General features: G+C 40.6%; 2 protein-coding genes across 2 annotated transcripts in view; both read right to left on the minus strand.

Annotated features, from left to right (window-relative positions):
- Positions 1 to 24,942, minus strand: part of bcl2b (BCL2 apoptosis regulator b) — a 78,810-nt gene that overhangs the window by 11,327 nt on the left and 42,541 nt on the right. The gene's annotated exons all lie outside the window — the stretch shown is intronic.
- Positions 1,914 to 24,942, minus strand: part of LOC130930022 (zinc finger BED domain-containing protein 5-like) — a 101,789-nt gene continuing 78,760 nt past the window's right edge. The window contains exon 2 of the mRNA XM_057857687.1: positions 1,914 to 24,873. Coding sequence (XP_057713670.1) covers positions 2,765 to 4,033 — 1,269 coding nt within the window. The 5' untranslated portion in view covers positions 4,034 to 24,873 and the 3' untranslated portion in view covers positions 1,914 to 2,764. The remainder of the gene's footprint in view (positions 24,874 to 24,942) is intronic.

The raw sequence follows: 24,942 nt of genomic DNA on the forward strand, positions 1-24,942 counted from the left end.
ATGTAAAATGTCTGCAACATGTGACATAGCCCTCCATCAAAAACAGTTTTGTTATGAGTGAGTCTGAGCCGTCCTGTGAATAAACATTAGGCAGCAAAACATTTTCCCAAAAGATTTCACAACACAGTGGGAGTGAAAACTGGCAAAACAAAATCACAATTATCATCATGACTGCAAACCACAGGAGATAAACACCCCCCAAAAATATGTTTTTTTATGTAAAATCCCCCTCAGTATAGCCTTCATGACGGTTGGTGTTATTGCACCCATGCTGCCAGCAAACCATTAGGCTTCGCACACGCCCACACACATACTTGCAAACGGGGATTGCCTAAAAAAGCCATCCCTTCTAACAGATGGCGCATTTTTGTGGCATTACGGTACTCGAGTACAACAAATAGTCGTGTGTTTTCAAAGACGTCTGCTCCACCATGTAATGCGCCTGAGAGAAAATGCCAAAAATGTGTGTGTGCATCTGCGTGTTGAGTCATAATACACACACGCATCTGTTGACGCGTAATGACAGCAGTAGCAGCTGGACAGGAAGTCCCGCTGCTAAAGCGAGCTCGGTTTAGAACATCAAGCGAGTGGGATTGCGGCCGACTTCTTCGATAGACGCCGACGGTTTCGAATTACGCGTCGGTTTCCGGGACCGATGGCGGACTATCCGGTTTCCTCCGCGGGGCGTTGTTGTAAATGTATGCTGACCTCAGTGTGAACCGCCAAGGACGGATGAGTTTAATTCCCAACATCGCGGTGACGGGTCTCGCATGAATGTCGTGTGACTCGGATGCATCCGTAAATTGCTAACCCGCACTCGATTTCAAATCTAATGCTGAAAGCAGAGGCGCCTTCAGAAATGTAATGTTTCACAAGGGTGGCCAGATGGTGATATTTAAAATCTTAGGGTGGCACACCAAAAATACAAGCCATCATTTCGGGGTCTCATTTCACATTTGTAGTAAACCAGCAGGTAATACATATACTGGACTGTCTCAGAAAATTAGAATACACAATATTCTAATTTCCTGACTGTCTCAGGAAATTAGAATATTGTGTATTCTAATTTCCTGAGACAGTCCTGTATATATACACAGGACTGTCTCAAAAAATTAGAATATTGTGTATTCTAATTTTCTGAGACAGTCCAGTATATATATATATATATATTAGGGTTGTCAAACGATTAAAATTTTTAATCGAGTTAATTACAGCTTAAAAATTTATTAATCGTAATTAATCGCAATTCATCGCAATTCAAACCATCTATAAAATATGCCATATTTTTCTGTAAATTATTGTTGGAATGGAAAGATAAGACACAAGATGGATATATACATTCAACATACGATACATAAGTACTGTATTTCTTTATTATAACAACAAATCAACAAGACGGCATTACCATTATTAACATTCTGTTAAAGCGATCCATGGATAGAAAGACTTGTAGTTCTTAAAAGACAAGTTATAGAAATTTTATATCAAAACCCCTCTTCATGTTTTCGTTTTAATAAAATTTGTAAAATTTTCAATCAAAAAATAAACTAGTAGCCCGCCATTGTTGATGTCAATACTTACACAATGCTGATGGGTGCTGAAACCTATAAAATCAGTCGCACCCAAGCGCCAGCAGAGGGCGGCAAAACTCCATAAAACACAACAAGTGAGCGTTTCACTGTGTACTGTCATTTAAATCTCTCTGAGCGGGGCATCTGCGTTAATTGCGTCAAATATTTTAACGTGATTAATTTAAAAAAAATAATTAACGCCCGTTAACGCGATAATTTTGACAGCCCTAATATATATATATATATATATATATATATATATATATATATATATATATATATATATATATATATATATATATATATATATAGAAGGGAATAGTTACCTTTCTCGCACACACCATATAACTGTTTGCATTACTTTAACACACCTAATATAAAATAAATAGCACTTACACCAGGGGTGCTCACACTTTTTCAGCATGCGAGCTACTTATAAAATGACCAAGGCAAAATGATCTACCTATTACAAAAATGCAAATTTATTTATAAATATATTGAGGATTTTTTTGTACAATGTATGTCGATGTAACTTGCATAACCGCATGAGCCAATATTGCACAACACAATTAACTATGCACATTTTTTGTCATTACCCGAGTTTACTCTGATGACTTGCACTGAATTGAATCAGCCAGGGATGCGTAGTCTGGACAGTAGCTGCTGACAGCCAGCCTCAAGCACACTTCCAAATGATCGTCAGTCATGGTGGAGCGGTACTTGGACTTAATGATCTTCATGTGAGAAAAGGCTGACTCACATAAATATGTGGAGCCGAATAATGCAGTCAAGAAGGTAGCACATTTCCTCATGTTGGGGTACTTTACCTCTGTGAGTAAGTTCCAGAACTGTCCATGAGCTCTGGACTTCAGCTCAATGTCTGCTTGCAGTGTCAAAATCTCATCCTCCACTCCAGAAGACTTCAGGTGAAACAGTGTTGCAATTTTTGATGCGAGTGAATCCACCTCAGCATCATCTCGAAAAGGATAGCACATGAATGTAGCGACTGGCTCGAGCAAAGAAAAGTCTTGAAAGCGTTTGTCAAACTCTGACAGAATATTGTCAATCTGCTCTGTGTAACGTGCACTATTAAGTTGCACACAGGCCTTCCCTTGCATCTCCAGCTCTGACGCCAAATTCTTGAAGTTTGCCAAATCGTGGCGCTGCAGCTTTGTGGAGAGATGTCCCATCTTTCATTTGAAAGCATTAACTGAGCTGATCATATTGATCACTGTTTTGTCTTTCCCTTGCAGCTCTAGATTGAGGTCATTCAACATGTTTGTCAAATCGGTTAAAAATGCCAAGTCTAACAGCCACTGAACGTCACTTAGTTGCTTGTATTCTGCATGTCCAGCTTCACGGAAAAACTCCTTAATCTCAGGACAGAGCTCTCGAAATCTTTGCAGGAATTTGCCTCGACTAAGCCATCTGACGTCAGTGTGCAGCAACAACTCAGAGTGGTCACAGTCAGCCTTCTCCATATGTGCACGGAATAAACGTCTTTGAAGAGCCCTGGCGCGAATAGAGCAGGCGATTTTCGTTGTCACATCCATAATCTCTTTCATGTTGAGAATTTTAGCGCATAACGCTTGTTGGTGGATTATGCAATGGTAATTCAAGAAGTCCGGGAAAGCATCGTCCTGCCTGCACTTGGCAATAAATCCATTCAAGCGGCCAACCATTGCAGGTGCGCCATCTGTGGTGATAGACATCAATTTGTACACTGGGAGCTGGGTTTTATCAATAAAGTTTTTGAACGACTGAAATATGTCCTCTCCTCGCGTCTGTTCTTTCATGGACAGTACTGTTAATAGCTCCTCTTTTGCAGTGATATCAGAAAACACCATACGAATGAAAATGCACATCTGTGCTGTGTCACCCACGTCCGTAGACTCGTCCAACTGCAATGAGAAACACTCACAGTCTGCGATGTCTTTCCAAAGTTGCCCGGTCAAATCCTCCGCCATTGCTTCACAGCGCCATGTAACTGTAGGCCTTGACAGCTGGAGAGCTTTGATCGAAGATACGATTTCTGTCTTGTTTTTAAAGTCTCGAAACAATGAGTCAGCTGCTTCAACGAATGCCTCCTTTACCATTTCTCCGTCTTGGAAGGATTTCTTGTTATTAACGATGACATGACTCACCCGGAACGATGCTTCGGTGGCGGCTTTCGCTTTTGAAGTAGGTTGTGTGAAAAATGACTGCTGTCCGGACAACTGGCATTTTAATTCCTTCACCTTTCTCTTCCTCAGCTCGCTTTTCGGCGGGAAGTCGGTATCATATTTTCCATGAACACTCCGAAAATGGCGCTCCTCATTTCCCTTCTTCGGTATTGCGATGCTAGACTGGCAGATGAGGCAAACGCACTTCGAAAATGTCATCGTGAAAAAAAACTCCTCCTCCCATTCTGTATGAAAGTGATACGTTTTTGTCTTCTTACTTGGTCCAGCTCCCCCACTCATGTTTATACCCTTTGTTGAGTTCAGGAGAATAAAACGAGGGCTTAAAACTGGAGGTAACCAACTCGCTAGCTTGTTAGCTGTGCTGCACGTAGCACCGTTGTTTGTGCATGCGTGGTGACCTATGTGTCACATAAAACAGGTGTCATCTGACTAGCTTCCCTGTATATCAAGTAACGGAATGGATGATAGGCTGACGTCTATTTTTTAATGTCATGCGATCTACCCATACTACCATCTAATTTTTTTAATGTCATGCGATCTACCCATACTACCTTTGCGATCGACTGGTAGATCGCGATCGACGTAATGAGCGCCCATGACTTACACCATAGTTTAATGAAAAGAAGCAGAATAGAGGGCATAAAAGATACACAACGCCATCACAGAAGCCCAATGCGTCATGAGCAAGATTGACACACCAACTCTTGCAATCAGTTCTGCAGGGCACTCCAGGACAAAGCAGGGCGCTCTGTCCTAAAACAAGTAGCATCGGAGAACAACGCCCTCGCCCAACCAGGATAACAAGATGATAGCACGGGCACCTTGGACGTCAAGACCTGCGTCGGTGGTCGTGGCAACCACGTCCCAGCCACGAAGGATGACGCACGAACCTGACCTGCCAAAGAGGGATGATCCCAAGACAACACCCAGCCACGCCTTCGGCCCGGCCCACTCCAACACAGCTTTCAAAAAGAACTGAACATTTAGGTAACAACTGCCGCTGCTCAGGAACATTTCTATGTAGCCTTGTTTTGCCGACCCTGGATCCAGCAGGGTCTCTCCGTCGTCTGTTTTTGCCTTGTTTTTGACCATTGTCGACGAATAAATTGTCAACCTGTTTTTCGTGAGACTTCAAACTTTTGGAACATGGAGTCAGTACAAAGGGTTAACATGGGAGTGAACGCGCAGAATCTTGGCCCCCACCGGTTGGTTTGCAGGAGCGGTGCCAGCGGAACGCTATTTCGTTTGGCTGGCGCTGTTTCCGCGGCTTGGCGGGGAGGCCGAAATCCTTCAATTTATATACATATACTGTGGGGAGAACAAGTATTTGATACACTGCCGATATTGCTGGTTTTCCCACTTGCAAAGCATGTAGAGGTCTGTAATTTGTATCATAAGTTCTCTTCAACTGTGAGGGACGGAATCAATACAAAAAAAACAGAAAATCACGTTGTATGATTTTTAAATAATAAATTTGCATTTAATTGCATGAAATAAGTATTTGATACATCACAAAAATCGAACTTAATATTTGGTACAGAAACCTTTGTTTGCTATTACAGATACCAAACGTTTCCTGTAGTCCTTGACAAGGTTTGCACACACTGCAGCAGGGATTTTGGCCCACTCCTCCATGCAGATCTTCTCCAGAGCCTTCAGGGCTGCTGCCGGGCAACACGGACTTTCAGCTCCCTCCATAGATTTTCTATTGGGTTCAGATCTGGTGACTGGCTAGGCCACTCCAGGACCTTAAGATGCTTCTTACGGAGCCACTCTTTAGTTGACTTGGCTGTGTGCTTTGGGTTGTTGTCATGCTGGACGACCCAGCCACGACCCATCTTCAGGGCTCTCACTGAAGAAAGGAGGTTGTCAGGCAAGATCGGGCGATACATAGCCCCATCCATCCTCCCCTCAATACGATGCGGTCGTCCTGTACCCTTGGCAGAGAAGCAGCCCCAAAAAAGGATGTTTCCTCCTCTATGTTTCACGGTTGGGATGGTGTTCTTGGGGTTGTACTCATCCTTCTTTTTCCTCCAAACACGACGAGCCGAGTTTAGACCAAAAAGTTCAATTTTGGTCTCATCCGACCACATGACCTTCTCCCATTGCTCCTCTGGATCATCCAGATGGTCAGTGGCAAACTTCAGACGTGTCTGGACATGCACTGGCTTCAGCAGCGGGAGCTTGCGTGCGCTGTAGGATTTTAATCCATGACGGCGTAATGTGTTTCCGATGGTTTTCTTCGAGACTGTGATTCCAGCTCTCTTCAGGTCATTGACCAGGTCCTGCCGTGTAGTTCTGGCTGATCCCTCACCTTCCTCATGACCAGTGATGCCCCACGAGGTGAGATCTTGCATGGAGCCCCAGAACGAGGCAGATTGACCGTCAACTTGAACTTCTTCCATTTTCTAATAATCGCTCCAACAGTTGTTACCTTCTCCCAAGCTGCTTGCTTATTTTCCTGTAGCCCATCCCAGCCTTGTGCAGGTCTATTATTTCATCCCTGATGTCCTTACACAGGTCTTTGGTCTTGGCCATTGTGGAGAGGTTGGAGTTTGTTTGTTTGAGCATGTGAACAGGTGTCTTTTATACAGGTAACAAGTTCAAACAGGTGCAGTTACTTCCGATAATGAGTGGAGAACAGGAGGGGTTTTTAAAAAAGAAGTAAGAGCCGAAATATTTACTAGTTGGTAAAGTATCAAATACTTATTTCATGCAGTTAAATACAAATTTATTATTTAAAAATTATACAATGTGATTTTCTGGATTTTTGTAGTATATTCCGTCCCTCACAGTTGAAGAGAACTTATGATAGTAGCCAATGCCAGGCAATGAGGTAATTTTGGGCCATTTAAGGTCATTTAACTGTTGATTTTCAGTTACTTCCTGTTGAATTTGGGGTATTTTATGGGTCACTTCCTGTTTATTTTGAGTTACATAACAGGAAGTGACCTGGGAATCACCCAAATAAATAGGCAGTGACTCAGACTCAACAGGAAATGACCTGTAAATGCCCTAAAATGAACAGCAAGTGACCTGTAAATGCCCTGAAAATCAGACAGAATGACTGAATGCTCTAGTTTTGAATGAACGAACGTTTCTAGTCTAAATGGAATGGGCGTCGAGCACCGTCAACGAGTTAACTGAGTTAAATGAGACACTATTATGGTGGAAGATTTTGGTAGCAACTTGTTGGTTTCTTTTTATCTATTTTTTTTTAGACACTGACACCTTTTTAAAACGATATCTCGATTCTTGGCAGAAGCATATCGATAACCTTTGGGGATACAAAGTATCACGATATATCACCATTTCGATATTTTGTCACACCCCTATTGTCCAACAAAGCACGACTACTGTCCACCATAGCCGACGCCAATAACGCCATGGAGAAAAAGTAAAAACACTCTCACTCTCTCGTCAGTCACACGGTGCATTCAGGAACAGCATGTAAAACACTACCGCCACATTAGAACCCAATTCGTTACATTATTATTGTTATTATGATTTGTAGTTGTGATTTATTTGTTATTTGTTGCTTTGTGTAATTGCTATTTGTAAAAGTACCAGCAGTAGGGGAGTAACGGTACACAAAAATCTCGGTTCGGTACGTACCTCGGTTTTGAGGTCACGGTTCGGTTCATTTTCGGTACAGTAAGACAACAAAATGCAAAATATAAATGTGCTAGTTGTTTATTACACACCTTTGTGCTTTCAACAATAGGAACATTAGCATGTACAAGCTAGAATTCTGCTCAAAAAGTAGCGGGTATTTAAAGATAATCCAACAACAATTTGCCTTTCAGACCCCGTGTATTGGTCAGCTTTCTTTCTGAAAGAAAGAAGAAAAAAGTCCTGCGCTAAAAGAGAAAAGCAATCCCAATGAAAAAGATTTTAGCATGTATTGTACAAATGACATGCCTCAATGAATCTTTTTTTTTCTTATGAACGGTTTTCAAAAGCTTTATTGGTAGATTTTCTCAAGTTAAAGCGCCACATAGAAATTAATACATTTAATTGTCTAAGCAGGATCTGTGTATTATTCTTATTATTTAAATACAGGTGTTTTGGCTCATTTCAATTTATTTTATTCAAATGGGCTATTATTTATTTTATTACGTTTTTATATTTTACAAATGTGATGTAGTATTAATTTATATTGTATATTTTATGTTGTATAACTTTAGTTCCTATGTGAATATTAGTTCCTACTTGTTTTGTTGTGGTAGGAGGGTTTTGTATTGAACACGGGGCCGTGTTGGTGATTATTATAGCAGAGAGGACAGCAGTAATTCAACAAAGACAAGTCAACTGTGCCCTGATCTACCACTCAAGAGATCTAATGGACTCAAAAAGTGGGTTACGATTGCATATTAGTTTGAAAATCGACCGGATCCACCGTATTTTTACATGAGTGACTTCTGGTTTGCCTGATCCTAGCTACCGGCCAGAAGTATTGACTACCTTCTTTTCGCATGCGTCGTGTTGATCCGCTTCTGGGACACGTCTAACACGCGGCCACACTGCTACTGGTGTGCATTGGCTGATTGACTTTAACGCCCGCGTTTCACTGCGTTCTCACGGCGCCACGTTCCTGGGTTATACTGTCCTACGGTGTTGGTCCTAAATTTTAGTAAAGAAGACGGAGTAAATATAATCAACACAAAGAAACTGTAACCCGATCGACTCACAGCCTTGAAAGGTAAAGGCCGAGTTATACTTCCGCGTCAGACCTGCGCCGTCAAGGAAGACCCGAGTTTCGACCCTGCGCCGTAGCCTAACGCGTTCCTCTCGAATTTTCTAACCTTCGCGTCGCGTAGACGCGTATGACGTGGCAGAAACGGACTGTGATTGGTCCGCTCAGACTGTTGTTTCCGGTTCAGCGCGAAATCACCGCCATTCTAGAATATAATCAAACATTATTTTCTACACGCAAAAATGGACCAAGCTGACGGGAGTATCGTCGAAGAGCAAGTCTCGTCAAGACATTATTGTGATTGCCAAATGGCAAGGTCTGCGATTGAAAAAAAAAAAAAATGGAAGAACCACCGAGACGTGTGTGTTCGGAATCGAGTGGCCACACGAAGCGGTGACCCAGTCGGCCAAAAACTGCCAACTTTTTATCACTTTATGTCGTATTTTTGGTTGGTGCACTTCATCATTTATTGTGTACATCTGCTTGCTGTGAGTATGTGACTTATTTACGTGTCACACTTCAAGTATATGAAGAATAAAGCACAGATTTGGTGTCAAAAGAGTTGTTTTGATCTTTAATTTTCAATAACAGACCGTTCACACACCATACATCATCACTGATTGAGAGTGCCTCGGTGCTTTTTATGATAATGTTAAAATCAAGGCTCCCAACGCAGTTTGGGAAGTTCCATAGATGCCAGAAATCTGCTATGGCTTCCCACTGGCTGGTTGTAGGACACAGCAAACAAATCGGGCTGGAGGGCTTTGCAGACTGAACGCAGTGCTCAACGCCAGTTTGAAGCTAGCCGCCACAGCTAGCTCTCTCTACCCGAGTCTAAAACTCTCTGTGCGGCATCAAAAGTCGGCCAGACCGCCTCGAAACCGTCTTCTGCGTCGCATGCCCCTCAACATTTGTATGTTCAATATTTATTCAATGTTGATGAGCAGAATATTTACTTTCAAGAGTTCCATCTTGCATTGTTTATTTTTTCTCCGTTAAACTAGACTAGCGGAAGTCAACAAGCATGCCCCAAAACCGTACAAACATAACGCCACACTCTTCTAGTGGCTTGGCGGTGAATTACAGAGCAACGCGTTCCTTCACCGCAGACCTATCGAATGTCGAATGACGCCGTAGTCGCTGCGCCGTCACCGCAACGCGGGAGTATAACTCAGGTTTAAGGGTTACATTGCGTCAGAAACTCGTTCGGTACGCCTCCGTTCCGAACCGAGCACCACGTACCGAAACGGTTCAATACAAATACATGTACTGTTACACCCTTAACCAGCAGTATTTATTAAGGATTTAGCATAGACTTTTGGGCTGTGGAACGACGTAATCAAAGTATCCCTGCATCAACTGAATAATCTAACGAAACGCTGGGCAACATTAATGGAACAAACGACTATAAAAAGCCTATGTCTATTATTAATATGTGCTTTGGGGAGACAGAAGTATTTCCTGCCTTCCCACCCCCACCACCCCCTTTTCCTGTCCCATGGCATTCTCAAGGCCGGGGGGGGGGGGGGGGGGTTCTGTGTGGGGGTTTGGAGGCAGTCACTTCCTGGTTATCACACGAGTGGAAATATCAGCAGTTTTTGCCAAAACTGTTGTGAAACCGCACGCCATTAACACTGGCGCCTTTTGAGCACTTTTATTTTGGAAATCTCTAAACGCCCCCTCTCTTTTCCCTCCTCCTCCTCGGGTATTAATTAGAGAACAAGCTGCTCCAGTCAGACCTCCAGCTGAGTGGAATGTTTGGCTTGGCAAAACATAGACCTCCTGCTCGCCACCCCCTCTCTTTTTTCCTACCTCATCCCGCAAAAATGACATCTTAATGGCGTCATGTGAGTGCAGATACTAGCTTACGACGCATGTCCTCGACGTGACCCAGACGGACCGTACACATTATCCCGCGTTCCCATCGGAAACGCAAGACGGCCAATTACAGTAAGAGGCTGCCAGGGGAGCTGATGGATGTTAAAAAGAACCCGGTGAGGGCACGGATGGTAGTAACTCTACAGTGAGTCGGGGAAGAGGAGGAGCTGCTGATACTGGAGGCCTGTCAGGTGGATGTCATGAGACTCCTGGCGCGCTTCACTTTTCGCTCTTGGAACTTTTGACCCACTTTGTTCAGTGTGAGCGACACAATTGCGTGATTTTACAGAAAGACAAACTTTTAAGTTTCCTTCTGTCAAGTAAAACAACTGAGGATCTGCTATTCCAGTGGTTTTCAAATTAAGGTTTGAGCACCACCAGTGGTACGCAGCCTCACTCTAACGGTGGATGAATAATCCAATGAATTAAACGTGAGTTATTTTTCGACACCAGACTCTTGGTTCGGAAATTTAAGATTTAAGATGTCCATTTTTCCGCCCTATTGTAATCTTTATGAGATTTCTAAAAGAAAAATGCAAAAATATTTGAAATTTGATTGTGATACGCAAAGTAATTGCTTGATTTCCCACCAGTCAGATGAGAGGAAATTCCAAGATCATAAAAATTTGGAAAAATGACCAAAAAAGGCATGTGTCAAAACGCTTAGCAATCATTGATTAATTACAGTGGTATGAAAAAGTATCTGAACCTTTTGGAATTTCTCACATTTCTGCATAAAATCACCATCTCACTTTTGAATGGATGTAAAGATCTGAGCTGGACATAAATGTAGTTAGCGACATGATTCATAATGTCATTAATGCCCAGGATAGTGTCATGTCATACAGTGAGGCAAATAAGTATTTAGTCAATTACTAATTGTGCAAGTTCTCCCACTTGAAAATATTAGAGAGGCCTGTAATTGTCAACATGGGTAAACCTCAACCATGAGAGACAGAATGTGGGCAAAAAAACAGAAACTCACATTGTTTGATTTTGAAAGAATTTATTTGCAAATCATGGTGGAAAATTAGTATTTGGTCAATACCAAAAGTTCACCTCAATACTTTGTTATGTACCCTTTCTTGGCAATAACGGAGGCCAAATGTTTTCTGGAACTCTTCACAAGCTTTTCACACACTGTTGCTGGTATTTTGGCCCATTCCTCCATGCAGATGTCCTCTAGAGCAGTGATGTTTTGGGGCTGTCGTTGGGCAACACGGTACTCCCTCCACAGATTTTCTATGGGGTTGAGATCTGGAGACTGGCTAGGCCACTCCAGGACCTTGAAATGCTTCTTACGAAGCCACTCCTTTTTTGCCCTGGCTGTGTGTTTGAGATCATTGTCTTGCTGAAAGACCCGGCCACGTCTCATCTTCAATGCCCTTGCTGACGGAAGGAGATTTTCACTCAAAATCTCTCGATACATGGCCCCATTCATTCTTTCCTTTACACAGATCAGTCGTCCTGGTCCAGGAAAACAGAAAAACAGCCCCAAAGCATGATGTTTCTACCACCATGCTTCACAGTGGGTATGGTGTTCTTCGGATGCAATTCAGTATTCTTTCTCTTCCAAACACGAGTACCTGTGTTTCTACCAAAAAGTTCTATTTTGGTTACATCTGACCATAACACATTCTCCCAGTCCTCTTCTGGTTCATCCAAATGCTCTCTAGTGAACCGCAGATGGGCCTGGGCGTGTGCTGGCTTCAGCAGGTGCACACGTCTGGCAGTGCAGGATTTGAGTCCCTGGCGGCGCATTGTGTTACTGATAGTAGCCTTTGTTACTGTGGTCCCAGCTCTCTGTAGGTCAATCATTAGGTCCCCCCGTGTGGTTCTGGGATTTTTGCTCACCGTTCTTGTTATCATTTTGACGCCACGGGGTGAGATCTTGCATCGAGCCCCAAATCGAGGGAGATTATCAGTGGTCTTGTATGTCTGCCATTTTCTAATAATTGCTCCCACAGTTGATTTCTTTACACCAAGCGTTTTACCTATTGCAGATTCAGTCTTCCCAGCCTGGTGCAGGTCCACAATTTTGTCTCTGGTGTCCTTCGACAGCTCTTTGGTCTTGGGCATAGTGGAGTTTGGAGTATGACTGACTAAGGTTGTGGACAGGTGTCTTTTATACCAATAATGAGTTAAAACAGGTGCCAGTAATACAGGTAACGAGTGGAGCCCCGTTAGACCGCGTTAGACCTCGTTAGAAGAAGTTAGACCTCTTTTACAGCCAGAAATCATGCTTGTTTGTAGGTGACCAAAAACTTATTTTCCACTCTAATTTGGAAATAATTTTTTTTTTAAATCAAACAATGTGATTTTCTGTTTTTTTTCCCCACATTCTGTCTCTCATGGTTGAGGTTTACCCATGTTGACAATTACAGGGCTCTCTAATCTTTTCAAGTAGGAAAACTTGCACAATTGGTGGTTGACTAATACTTATTTGCCCCACTGTAAATAAAGGTGAAATATGTGACGTTTTTTGAAATATTGAGAAATGTTTACGCAGAAAATATAAAGTTAATAGCAAATAGGTGGGGTTGACTGTATATCACACACCATGACAGCAAACAGAATAAACTTTTTCTTTTACTTCTAAAATTGCAATTCAAATTTCAAAAAAGCCAAATAAGTTTCTATTAATTTGCAAGTCTTTCCATGGCGTTTCTAGTTGTTTTTCCCTTTCTTCTTGAAGTCACCTCCATTATGGAAATGTGAGACTTGTTGGAATCCTAATAAGCAGCTGGCAGCGGGAAGACACACAAACTTGAGGACAAAAACAGCCGCATTTATCACAACCACAATAGAGTGTGTAAACTTCACATTCATCTTTTGCCTGCAGCAAAGCATCTGCCTCTGACAGCAGGTGTGCACCTGGGATATGAAATCCGGTTAACAGTTCTCTGCGGTATTCTTTTTGGTTAGGGGATCAATGGCTTTTAAAAGGTCACAGCGGCAGGGTTGCCAGGTTGGTTGCAAGTGAGGATTTTGGGTGGGCCAGGGACAGCTCGACCGCCTGAGCGTCATGGTTACCTCGTTCATTTGCTTTTCCCACCAGCGGGTCGCCACGCATTTGCTTTTCGCAGGATTTTGGACCTCCTCAGACCGACCTTTCCGCTGGGCATCTGACAATAAATGACTCATCTCGGGCACAACAAGCCTCAAGTGTTTGCGTGTGTACGTTCTGGTGGGTAATTGCAGGCCGGCCGAGAGCGTCCAGAAAGGGATGTGGGCTAAAGTTCAGCTCATAATTAAAGGAGCCCGACACGGACTTCCGAAGCATCCGCACGTAATTTGAATAATGCACACGGCGCTTATTGGCTCACTTTGATTTCCTAATGAGCCTCCAGCTGACTTCTCTTCAGCTAATTAAAATCAAACAAAAGCCCAATTGTAGGAGTCGTAGGAGAGGAAAAGGATAGGAAGAAAAGATGCAAGCAAGTCATTCGTGTCCTGTGGAACAGATCTGTTTTTGATCCAGATATGCGCATAAGATTACACATTTTGTAACATACAGTAGTAGGTTCAAGGTAACCGGAAGACGAGCAAATTTACATGGTTTTGCCTCGTCAACAGCCTTTGCGTAATAAAACTACAAGTAAAATGTAAGAGAAAGAAATCTATATAAATGTATATTTGTATTGGGGTTGGAATATGATGATACAATAACAATATCCCCCACTTTAACCCTTGAGAGTCGAAGGACGCGCCGGCGCGTCCTCAGCGCACGTCGTCTTTGAAGCGCCCTCACGTTTTAATTACGTCACCCACATGCCGTTGGTTGGTCTCGTTTTAAAGTGCGGAAGTTGCGGTTTACTCTCGTTATTATTTGAAGTCAATCGACCAACTAAAACGTGAGATATTGTCATTTAAGTTTTATAGTTTTATTGTCCTCTCAAAAAAACATTAAAACGCTGCATTGATCATTTGTTTATGTCTATATTTCCATCATTTCTTGTCCTTTTTCAAAACGGAAGCTCCATGAAAAAAACACAAATCAAACGAACCCTTTCGAAGTCACAGTGAAAGCACAAAATGCGTTTTTTAAATAAATATAACTGCCGTGCGAGGTTCCACCGAACGAGAGGGAGGAGTGTTCTGAAGCAGCGAGGTGGCGAGCGACGGCCGTGTGGCTCGAGCAGCGACCTTTGAGAATGAACGGAAAGCTAAATTTAGCGCAAGCAATTGTGCTTTTTGATCAACTTGAGGAAGAGGATGGTCCAAATTCATCATCATCGTCTTCTTCGGAAGAGTCCTCGAGTGAAGATAGTGACGGATTTGAACACGTGGGTGACGCCATCGATGAGCAGAGTTAAGCCAACTCACTTTTTTTTTTTTTATGCTGAAGTTTCTTTTGAAAGTTTCTTTTGATATTGCAAGACAAAGTTAATTTTTGATGCAATATAAGTGTGTGTTTGTGTATATAATAATAAAATGTGCATATCAGATCAAAGTCGTACGTGCACTGTGTGTATCCAAGGCAGGAATTTATAATTGTGGTGTTCTTCTTTCTATATGAAGATTAGGGATGTAGCACATATTCAGCTATGGTATTCTTTCTATTGTCATACATATAGATTTCCATTATTATTTATTGCTGTATTTATTTTTATTTTATACTTTATTATTTTCATAAATACTGACTTTTTTTCATGTACATTTATAGTGACAATGAAAGTAAAGTGAAATGAAAATGGAAGGGCGGAAGGGTGGAAAGAGGACCGACACCCCATGAAAGTGTGGGCTGTGTGATGTCGCCCTGTGTCTAATTCCAGGACGAAACTGCTTTTCGGAGTGGCATGCCTGATAATTTTTTTACTTGTTTATTGCAAATATTTTTGAAAATACTTTTTTTTCCAATGTTATATATATATTTTTTTTTTCCCCACAATCAGTCTTCTCAATTTGTCTATATAAATGTGTGTTCAAGAAGCTTGATTGTGTGTACATAGTTTTCATCAGGTGATGGGCCGCAATACCTAAACTCATAAAGAGATGGCCTCTAAACACTTTTTGTGTTAGATGGTATATATTTTTTCACTGTTCGGTCTGCTGTATATAACCTGTTTTGACTAGAGCATGTATAAAGGCAAAAAACGCCTATGGCTATACCTGTTGTTTATGTTGAATTGTCAAATATAAGACTATTTATTCTAAATTTTTTTGGTTGAATGTTCATCCTAACATGTTGAATAAATATTACAAAGTTTCAAAACGGTTCGTTACGCATGTTTGGTTGTCAATTGGACATCAATATTAAAACTTTTGACAAAACGATTTTGGAATTTTTGGTCTTTTTGGGCCCAAAATGATGATTTATAATTGGTCAGTGAAGGAAACAACAGTTTGGACATGAAGTTCAAGGTGTCACAAAAAAAGGGACCAAACCAGGCCATCGTAAACAATTCTTTCTTTGAAATATAAAGGCAACTTCAAAGGCATGCAAAATCAGACAAAATAGGCCCAGACCTTAAAGGGTTAAATTAGAGATGTCCCGATCCGATATTTGGATCAGATCGGACGTCGATATGGGCCAAAAAATGCGCATCGGTATCGGATCGGATCGCCAACACGGAAAAATCCCGATCCAGAATTCCGATCCAGTTTTTTTTTTAAAGTCCGGTCTGGGTTTTCCAGCGCACGGATTTATATAATCCATTCCAGTTTTTGCTTCGGTTTCCCTAAAATCCGGTCCGCATTTTACGACACACCTTCAACACACTACATTTACATTACAGTTTACCGAGAGACTTTATCGGTAAAAATGCCAGCTGTGTGGGATCATTTCACCTTAAAGGATGACAAAGACGAAGAGGCAGAGTGCAACATATGCCACAATAAAGTCAAGCGTGGTGGTAAGGCTGTAAGAAGTTTTAATACAACCAACCTAATCAAGCATTTAGCGAAATACCACCACAAACAATATAAGAAGTAAAGAAAACCGAAGACAAAAAGAAAGGTCCTACGCAACTAACACTGGAAGAAACTTTTGCTATGCGTGACAAACTGGCACTCGACAGTCCCAAAGCCGAGGGAATAACAAGAGTCATTGCCGAAGAATTCATTCTGGATGACGAGCCATTATCTCTCATGAGTAAAGACGCACCATCCAACATTTAGAACCACGGTACAACATGCCCAGCCGTCATTACAACCTTGAGCGATTCGGCCATGGAAGATTCGAGAACGAGTCACAAACATCCAAATTCCGATTATTGAAATATGTCAAGTAAAGTGGAACTAATACACAGCGCGGTCTTCGTGACGCAATGAGAGACAGACCGCATTGTGTCCCGAGAGTAAACATCATGCTTGTCATAGACCCGGGTAATGCCAATGCTCAACTCACGGCTTAAGCTCAACTCATCCCGCTGGATAAAAAACACAAGAATACCTGACTGCTGCTGACAGCCGCAACAAAATACGTCAACATCGTTTTACTGTAGATAATAGATATCATATGTATATAGAACTAGATGCAAGATGACAGACTCGACGGCGTTAGCAACATTGAAGTATTGAAAACTAGTTGCGTTAGTAAACAGCCGCCATCTTAAAGCAGGAGACTTCCCTAGTAGGCTGTTGTGAACCTTCCAAGCAAACCTAATTAACTTTTTATCTAAAATACTCCTAAATCGGCAAAATCATGACTTGAATCTATCTTCAAAACAGTTTTAAAACTTTCACATGTCGAAAGTAGACAGAAGGGAAATTATGGAATAACGGGAGCAATTTTAACAACTTTAACAGTTGATTTGCAAAATTAAATGAAGTGAATACAGTTTAAAGCTGCTGATACAGAATGGGGACTTGAGTATTTTATTTACTGTTTTAAAATATTAACTTGATACCTGAGAGGCTTTTTATACAATTTTTGTAATGTAACTAATGCACGAAAAATTAAAAGCATCTAATAGCTTGGGGGGTTTGTGGGATTTTCCACTAAGGTTGTTTGTGTGTTTTGCTTTTTTAAGACAGTTTACAATATTATTTGCACGTTTTACTGACTGACTACGCCATTTCTGTTTGTTATTTATAATGTTTTGTGTTTGTTACCAACCATTGTGTGTTATTCAAACTCACCTAATTCAGCTGGCTAGTTGTTATCAAGAGTACTAAAACCTTTTTCAACATGAGTCTGACAACCAAGTAAGGATCGGATCGGAAGTGCAAAACAATATCGGTATCGGATCGGAAGTGCAAAAACCTGGATCGGGACAACCCTACTTTAAATGGATTGGATGTCTTATCATCAATGGCAATCCATTATGTAGTTAAGAGTTTTATTTATTCACCACATGTTTGTGTGGTGTGGTGACTTATCAAACCCCTGGTTTGCTGGTATATGGACATCTACTGGTCATTCTAGATCATTGATTTAAGAACTATTAGCAGTGTGGCACAGACTCCACCATCAATTGACAAGACAACTCTAACAGACTTTGTGCCATGCTTTCCCGTAGGGGGCCGATTCATAGAGCGTTGAGGTGGCTTTGACTATTTACTATGATAAACTCAAATGCATACTGTTTTCTAACGCTGGATTTAGGTGAAAATAGGACGAAGGTTTTACAGCATACAAGCAGGCAGGAGTGTCTCAAGAGTGATTTGGTCAAGGATTGAAGGTAATTATCATATTTTTCGCACCATGCATGCACTTTGAAACGTTGTGAATACAATGAAATGAATAGAAAAAATTAGCTTAACTTTAGCTTCAAATATTTACGTAACATGAATGACAACTGTCCGTTTTTTTTTTTTTTTTTTTTTTTGCTTTTAACCAGTCTAGACTGTTTTAACATTCATATCTATAGAAATTCCATGATTTAAGCATTTATTTGCAAAAATTTTTAACTTAAAAAGCTCTTTGTTTCTTGACGTCTGCCATGTTGTAGTAAACAATATCGTAACTTTGCCTTGAAATATTTACGTAAAATGAACGATAACTGCCCGTTTTTTGCTTTTAACCAAGACTAGACGGTTTTACGTTCATATCTATAAAAAAAATCCGCGAGTTAAGCATTTATTTGCAAGAATTTTCTACTTAAAAAGATCTTTGTTTTGTGACGGACGCCATGTTGGATTTTGTATCTCTACACAATAGCGGAATTCAACCAAAATAAGTTGTGATTGTATATAGAAAAGTGCAAATTTTGCTGTTGTTTCCTCAAGTATTAAGCTTCTGATGTGAAAATTGAGTTATTTATTTGCTGTTGAAAACTTGCACTAAATTTTTTTTTAAAAGTTGCTTTTTTGAGCAAAAACTTATATGATTTGTAAAATATTGCTATTGATCCAGAAAATTTAGGTGATTGTCTCTGCATTTGGTTATGTGCATCTAGCATAAAATTTGCGAATTTTATAGCAATATTAAATTTTGTTATACTACTGTATAGAAAAATAATCAGGATTTTGTTAGAGAACAATTTTTTTTTATCTCACTCATATATGCCTAAGGACATTGGTTTTGAAAATATTTGAATTTCAAGTTTTTAAAAATAGGAACCCTACAGATCGGCCCCAAGCACCAATCAGAGCCGGTAGTTTCACAAGCAAACCGGAACCGGAATGTGCGGCAAACACACACATGCAAAACAGATGCACAGGGTCGAGATGGCAGAGCATTCAGAACAAAAATTGTCCTTTAAGAGGTGGAGATATTAGGCTCGAGCGTATGACGTGGCACTCGCGAGGTTTCCGCCCCTATCGCCATGTTGGAAGCAGGAAGTTCGGTGTCGGAACTCCGGGAAACATAAACAGTGAGGCATTTCGACTCAGGTCGCTCTTTAAAAATGATTGGAAATTATTGTTCGGTAAAGAATTGCAACAACCGATTGAATAGAAAGGGGAATGTTCAGCTCGACGGAACCCCACTGAGTCTAAGTCGGCCTGTTGTTAGCTATTGCTACAGCTAAACAACTAGCATGCATACATGTGCATTGTCTCCATAAGAAATAATTCCTGTCATTTCTAAATGAAAAAGCTGTAACATGTTTCCGTGAGATAGTGGCAAATAATTTGTACACAGGCTACATTGTCTGCAACAAATCTGTTTTCTAAAACAGCATTGATTTGTCACTTAACTATCACAGCTCAGCACAGCACACATTGGATGGTGTTGCCGTTTGCTACGGTCATAATGTGCAAGTCCTGCACCGATCCGCAGCAAAACTGTTTGCAGCTTTGTAGCGATTTGTAGTTTCGGAATTGCTGATGAGTGTAGTAACTTACACCAAACACTAAATACAGTATGATGTCCATTTCGCGTAGTGGTGGAAGCTTGTCGACATCTTTATTCCATTTGTGTTTGGCTTGCTCGTAAGGGTCAACATTGTTCACATCCTTAAGTTGTTGAGCTGTTGAAAACTTGCACTAAATTAAAAAAAAAAAAAGTTGCTTTTTTGAGCAAAAACTTATATGATTTGTAAAATATTGCTATTGATCCAGAAAATGTAGGTGATTGTCTCTGCACTTGGTTATGTGCATCTAGCATAAAATTTGCGAATTTTATAGCAATATTAAATTTTGTTACCATTACTACTGTATAAAAAAATAATGAGGATTTTGTTAGAGAACGATTTTTTTTTTATCTCACTCATATATGCCTAAGGACATTGGTTTTGAAAATATTTGAATTTTAAATTTTTAAAAATAGGACCCCTAGAGATCGGCCCCAAGCACCGTGTCCCGTCATCCTATAGTGAAGTCTATGACTGTGGTTTTGAGTACAGGGTATTTTTTAATATATGATTAAAATTGATGATGGTGACGATGGTTGCAATTTACGACAGTACATAATTTACTATCGTTTTGCCGATATTTTTTGTCATAATGCACAGCACTAAGTTGGGGTATTTTCTGTTTTACTTTTTTCAGAAAAAAAAAAAAATATATATATATATATATATAGATAGTTTCATATATATGAAACAATAGAAACACTATACAGCTATGAAAATAACTTTTTTTTTTTTTTTTTAAATAATTTATTTAAATTAAAAAAAATACAATTTTAACAATACTAACAGTAGCACAAGCACAACCACAGTTAACAGATCGGCTACCATCGTTGGCGACGGACCTCTATCGCTGTCAATGGCAGCAAATGAGTTAAAATTGACCAAGCGCATACACATGTTTAAGTACACCTCCTGCAGACACAATGGCAGGAAGGAGAGTAACCTTGCAGCAAGGTCGTCTTCAATCGTGTCCCCTGTGTGGGATCCATTGACCCGCTGCCAAAGAATGAGATGACGGGGTCATTTGTGGTGGTCCTCATTAGCCGGGCAGATTCCCCCATGGACAGAAGGGTCAACATTAAGCTTTATTTTCTACTGATCGACCAAGGCAAGATGTACAAATCCTTATAATAGTAAATGTACGGCTCTAAATCCTCCATTAGTGTGATTGGCTGATGATACCATGTGGAACTGCAGTAGCCTGTTAAGTAATTTGATTTAAAGCTTATTAAATGTGTGGTCTTCCTTAATATATTAGTTTTTAGTCAATGTTAAGGTTTCGCAAACTTAAATGTTATCTTTAGAAAATATTCATTTATATATCTCGGCCTATCAAATGATGATAAACGACATTCTATTCTGTTCCAGTTTGCACAAGCTGTATGACAACTGTTCACGTCCAAGTGGGTCAGTAAACAGTATTTCTACTCTGCTCGTAACCCCGGAGGCTCATCAATATTCAAATGTGCGTCAGCAGCATTCGCGTGTTTACAAAATACACAACGACGCCGTCTCCCCGTGGGAGTGATCCGCTCCGCTGGAACACGAAACACCGCCGTGGCGACGTCGCCCACACATGCCTGGTGTCATTCCATTGTCTCTATTATCATCCCATGTCCGACCTGACGTACAGGTCACATGACAGTTCTGCTTTCCTACACGTAGATATGTCGTTTTAGTTTATCTCACACCTCAAACGGCTTCAAATTCCATTGAAGAGCGCCTAATGCCTTATATTGATCCAACGTTAAACAAACGACAAGGTGACCTTTGGGGCTTCGGCGAGTATTATGGGATGGATGCTGACTGTGTTTGCTTTCCTGTCACTTGTTCTCCCTCCTTCTTTTCTTCATCATTTACTTTTACTCCCTGTAACATGCAGAGACTATAAATCACGTCACCCCTGACTTTCATTGTTTACAGCAAGGATTGCTTGTGTTCCTGACCTTGAAATTTAAATTCTTAAAAGACAGTTGTCAAAATCAAGGCCGGTGGGGCCAGATCAGACCCACCACATTCATTTTTATGGTCCGTGAAAGCAAATACGTAGCAAGTGTAAACGGTCTTCACTTATAAAAATGTAGATGAGCTCAATTTTATAATAGACTGAAAAATAGTTAAACTATTTTCCTTGATTTCATATTCTAGAGTTGTCAAACTCATTTTTGTCATGGGCCATAGACTTCATAACCTATTGACATGACACGGGAAACAGGGCCGATTCGTAGGGGGCCTATTTTCAAAAACTTCAATTCAAATAATTACAAAACCAAAGCTGCTACCGACCTAAAACCAAAACAGGCACCTACCTTAGCCATATATGAGTCTCCATGAGCAGCAGCATCAAAAAATTCAAAGTCGTTCCCTTATAAAACCCCGATTAATTATTTTCTATATAAGTATAACACAACTTCAAATGGCTATAAAAGTCTCAGATTTTACACTAGATGCACAAAAATCACCAGATGCAGAGATAATCACCTATATTTTCAGGATCAATAGCAATATTTAACATATCCTCTAAGGTTTTGACCAAAATAGCAACTTTTGTTTTCAACAGCTAATAAATCACTCAACATCAGAAACTTAATACTTGAAGAAAACATGCAGAATCAATCATAAATAATATGTAAATAGGTAATTAATAAATTCTATATACAATCACAACTCATTATAGAATAGAATATCCCTTTATTATAGTTATACACTATAGTTATATACTGTTAGCGAATGAGGCTAGCGGCCGCCTGGCGTAAACAGCTTTTCTGGTGAAAATTCTTGTGAATAAATGCTTAAATCCCTGAATTCTTCATTGATATGGACATAAAACAGTCTTGATTATTGGTTTAAAGCAAAAAAAAAAACGTACAGTTAACGTTTATTTTACGTATATTCACAAAGTACCATGCTACTATGGTACGCTGCCTGACGTAAAAGAAGCTTTTCTGGCGAAAATTCTTGTGAATCATTGGAAAGCTTAAAATCTCAATTTTCTGGGGGAACAAAAATTTTGAACAGGAGGGCATCACCTGAGTGTTTTGCGCCATATATATTATATATTCAATATTTTGCACTGTAGGTCTACTGTATACAACCTGTTTTGACCATAGCATGTAGAAATGACAAAAACACCTATGACTAATTTTTTTCTGTAGAATGTTTATCCTAACAAGTTGAATAAATATTATCACGCTTCAAAACATTTCATTGAGCATGTTTGGTCGTCAATGGGACATTAATATTACAATTTTATACGAAAAGATTTGGGATTTTTTTTTTTTTTTTTTTTGGTCTTTTTGGGTCCAAAATGTTGATTATAATTGATCAGTGAAGGAAACAACAGTTTGGACATGAAGGTTATGGTGTCCTGAAAAAAGGGACCCAACCAGGCCATTGTGAATAATTTTTCCTCCGAAATATAAAGGCAACATCACAGGCATGCAAATTTGGACAAAATAGGCTCAGGTGTTCTAGGTTTAAGCATGAAATATGCAATCAATGCACATTATTTGCTTTCGCGTGCCACATAATGGGCCGGATCTGGCACAGGCCTTGAATTTGAAACCTGTAACTTAGATGTTTATGTTTGTATAGTCACATCACCTTTCTAAATCGGTGATCATTTACTGCGAGCCCCTCACTTGAACAGTCAATATCTTAAAGGGACAATAACTTAAAACTATCCACGAAAGAAAGGAGTCTACAAATGTACATTGTATAAACGCTTGTGTAAACTGCTTTGACATTGGCAGCTTCTATTCTTGTTCATATCAATAATGCAGCATGGTTAGAGAATGCACCTGCCTGGTGAATATACTTTCATGTTCATTTGGATTTATATGAGAGCAGTATACATGCACGGATGGACAACCTGACCAAAGTGACATTAGTCGGTCATTCTGTTTCAACACCGGCTCTATTAATGGCTATTCGAGTGCTTCTAAAAGGGGCGCGACATCCGCTACTCCGTCCGAGGAAGTGACTAAGGCGAGTCGCACGGAGAGACTCAAGTGCCGGGCTGCTCGCTATAAATAACGATGAGATTCGCCTCTTAGTGCGGAGCTGACAAACCCAATAAAACTAGGCTCATCTTAGCTGTCTGTTTAGAAGGCGGACACAGAGTCAGGCAAATACACCGGTTCCAGCATTTCTTTGCCAGGAAGTCCGCCACGCCATCAGCTGCTGCAGTGACGCGTTTCTGGCTTCCATGGAAGCGGTCTTCTGCTGAGAAGCGGTATGACGCACTGATGAATAACTAGGCGAACATCCATGACTCAAGTCTACCAAAGTGATCATTTCCTGCCAGATCCTCCCAGTACAAATTGATTGGTCGTCTATCGCAGAAAATCAGTGTAAAACAAGACTTTTCCGACCTATGTGCCTGCAAAAGGACCCTTGATGACTTCTTTGCATTGTAGGAAAAAAACTTATTTACATTAAAATACCGGCAGCCGTAAAAAGGTTTACTGCCAAATTAACAACAAACTACCAGAAAAAACTTTTAACCACTGTTGATGTGGGAAAATTTTACATTATGCTTTTGTGATGTATGATTGCTTCTGTGACATAGGATTGTAACAACTTCTATTGTTTTTCACCTTGTTCCCATAGTTAGGAGACGCGCTTGAGAATCTCACGAGATAACTTGTTTTGCACCATAGTATTGTTTTACTACACGCCTGGGTCCCATAGTTACACGCCTGGGTCCCATAGAGATAATTTGTTTTGCACCCATAATATTTACCATTTGTTGGCATCTGTTGCAGCACAGCTCATTTGTCCCATGTGAAAAGCCCTTTTCCAAGGGGGCTGAACCAAAAGTAGCTTAAATGTTTGTGATTGGACGGGGCCGCGCCGCTCGGGGGCGGAAGTTGGCCTCTCCACCTCCGAGGGGTGCGTCCTTACAAAACCGGACATTTCCGGGCGACCCGTGAGGTCCGCCAGCGGGTCACGTACGGATCGCCTGGCTTTGTCCCTTTGCCGCTTTACTGGAGTGTTGCTGGCTTCCCACTCACTTGTCACGGTAAGCGATTTTCATTGCTAAAGGGACATTTTGTTTTGGTAACGTGGGGATTTTGGGGTTGACAAGCTCAAGTCTAGCGTCATCGTTGACATTTGTTGATACTTGTTTGCTTGCTCTTGTGGGATTGTAATCAATAAATCTCATTTATTCTGCATTTTCTAATCAATAAACATCATCTATTGAGCAAAAGTGTGCCTGTTACTGATTCACCGCGAACCTGGAAATTTCGGAAAACAACTGTTTTGTGGTAAATGATTGTAAAAAGTTTGTATGTGTGACCAGTCTGATGGTGGTGATGACATCACTTCGCCGTCTTTCTTCTTCTCACCCTTCTCTGTACAGGATTTAAACC

Source organism: Corythoichthys intestinalis, chromosome 14 (assembly GCF_030265065.1).
Source record: "Corythoichthys intestinalis isolate RoL2023-P3 chromosome 14, ASM3026506v1, whole genome shotgun sequence".
Lineage (NCBI taxonomy): Eukaryota > Metazoa > Chordata > Actinopteri > Syngnathiformes > Syngnathidae > Corythoichthys > Corythoichthys intestinalis.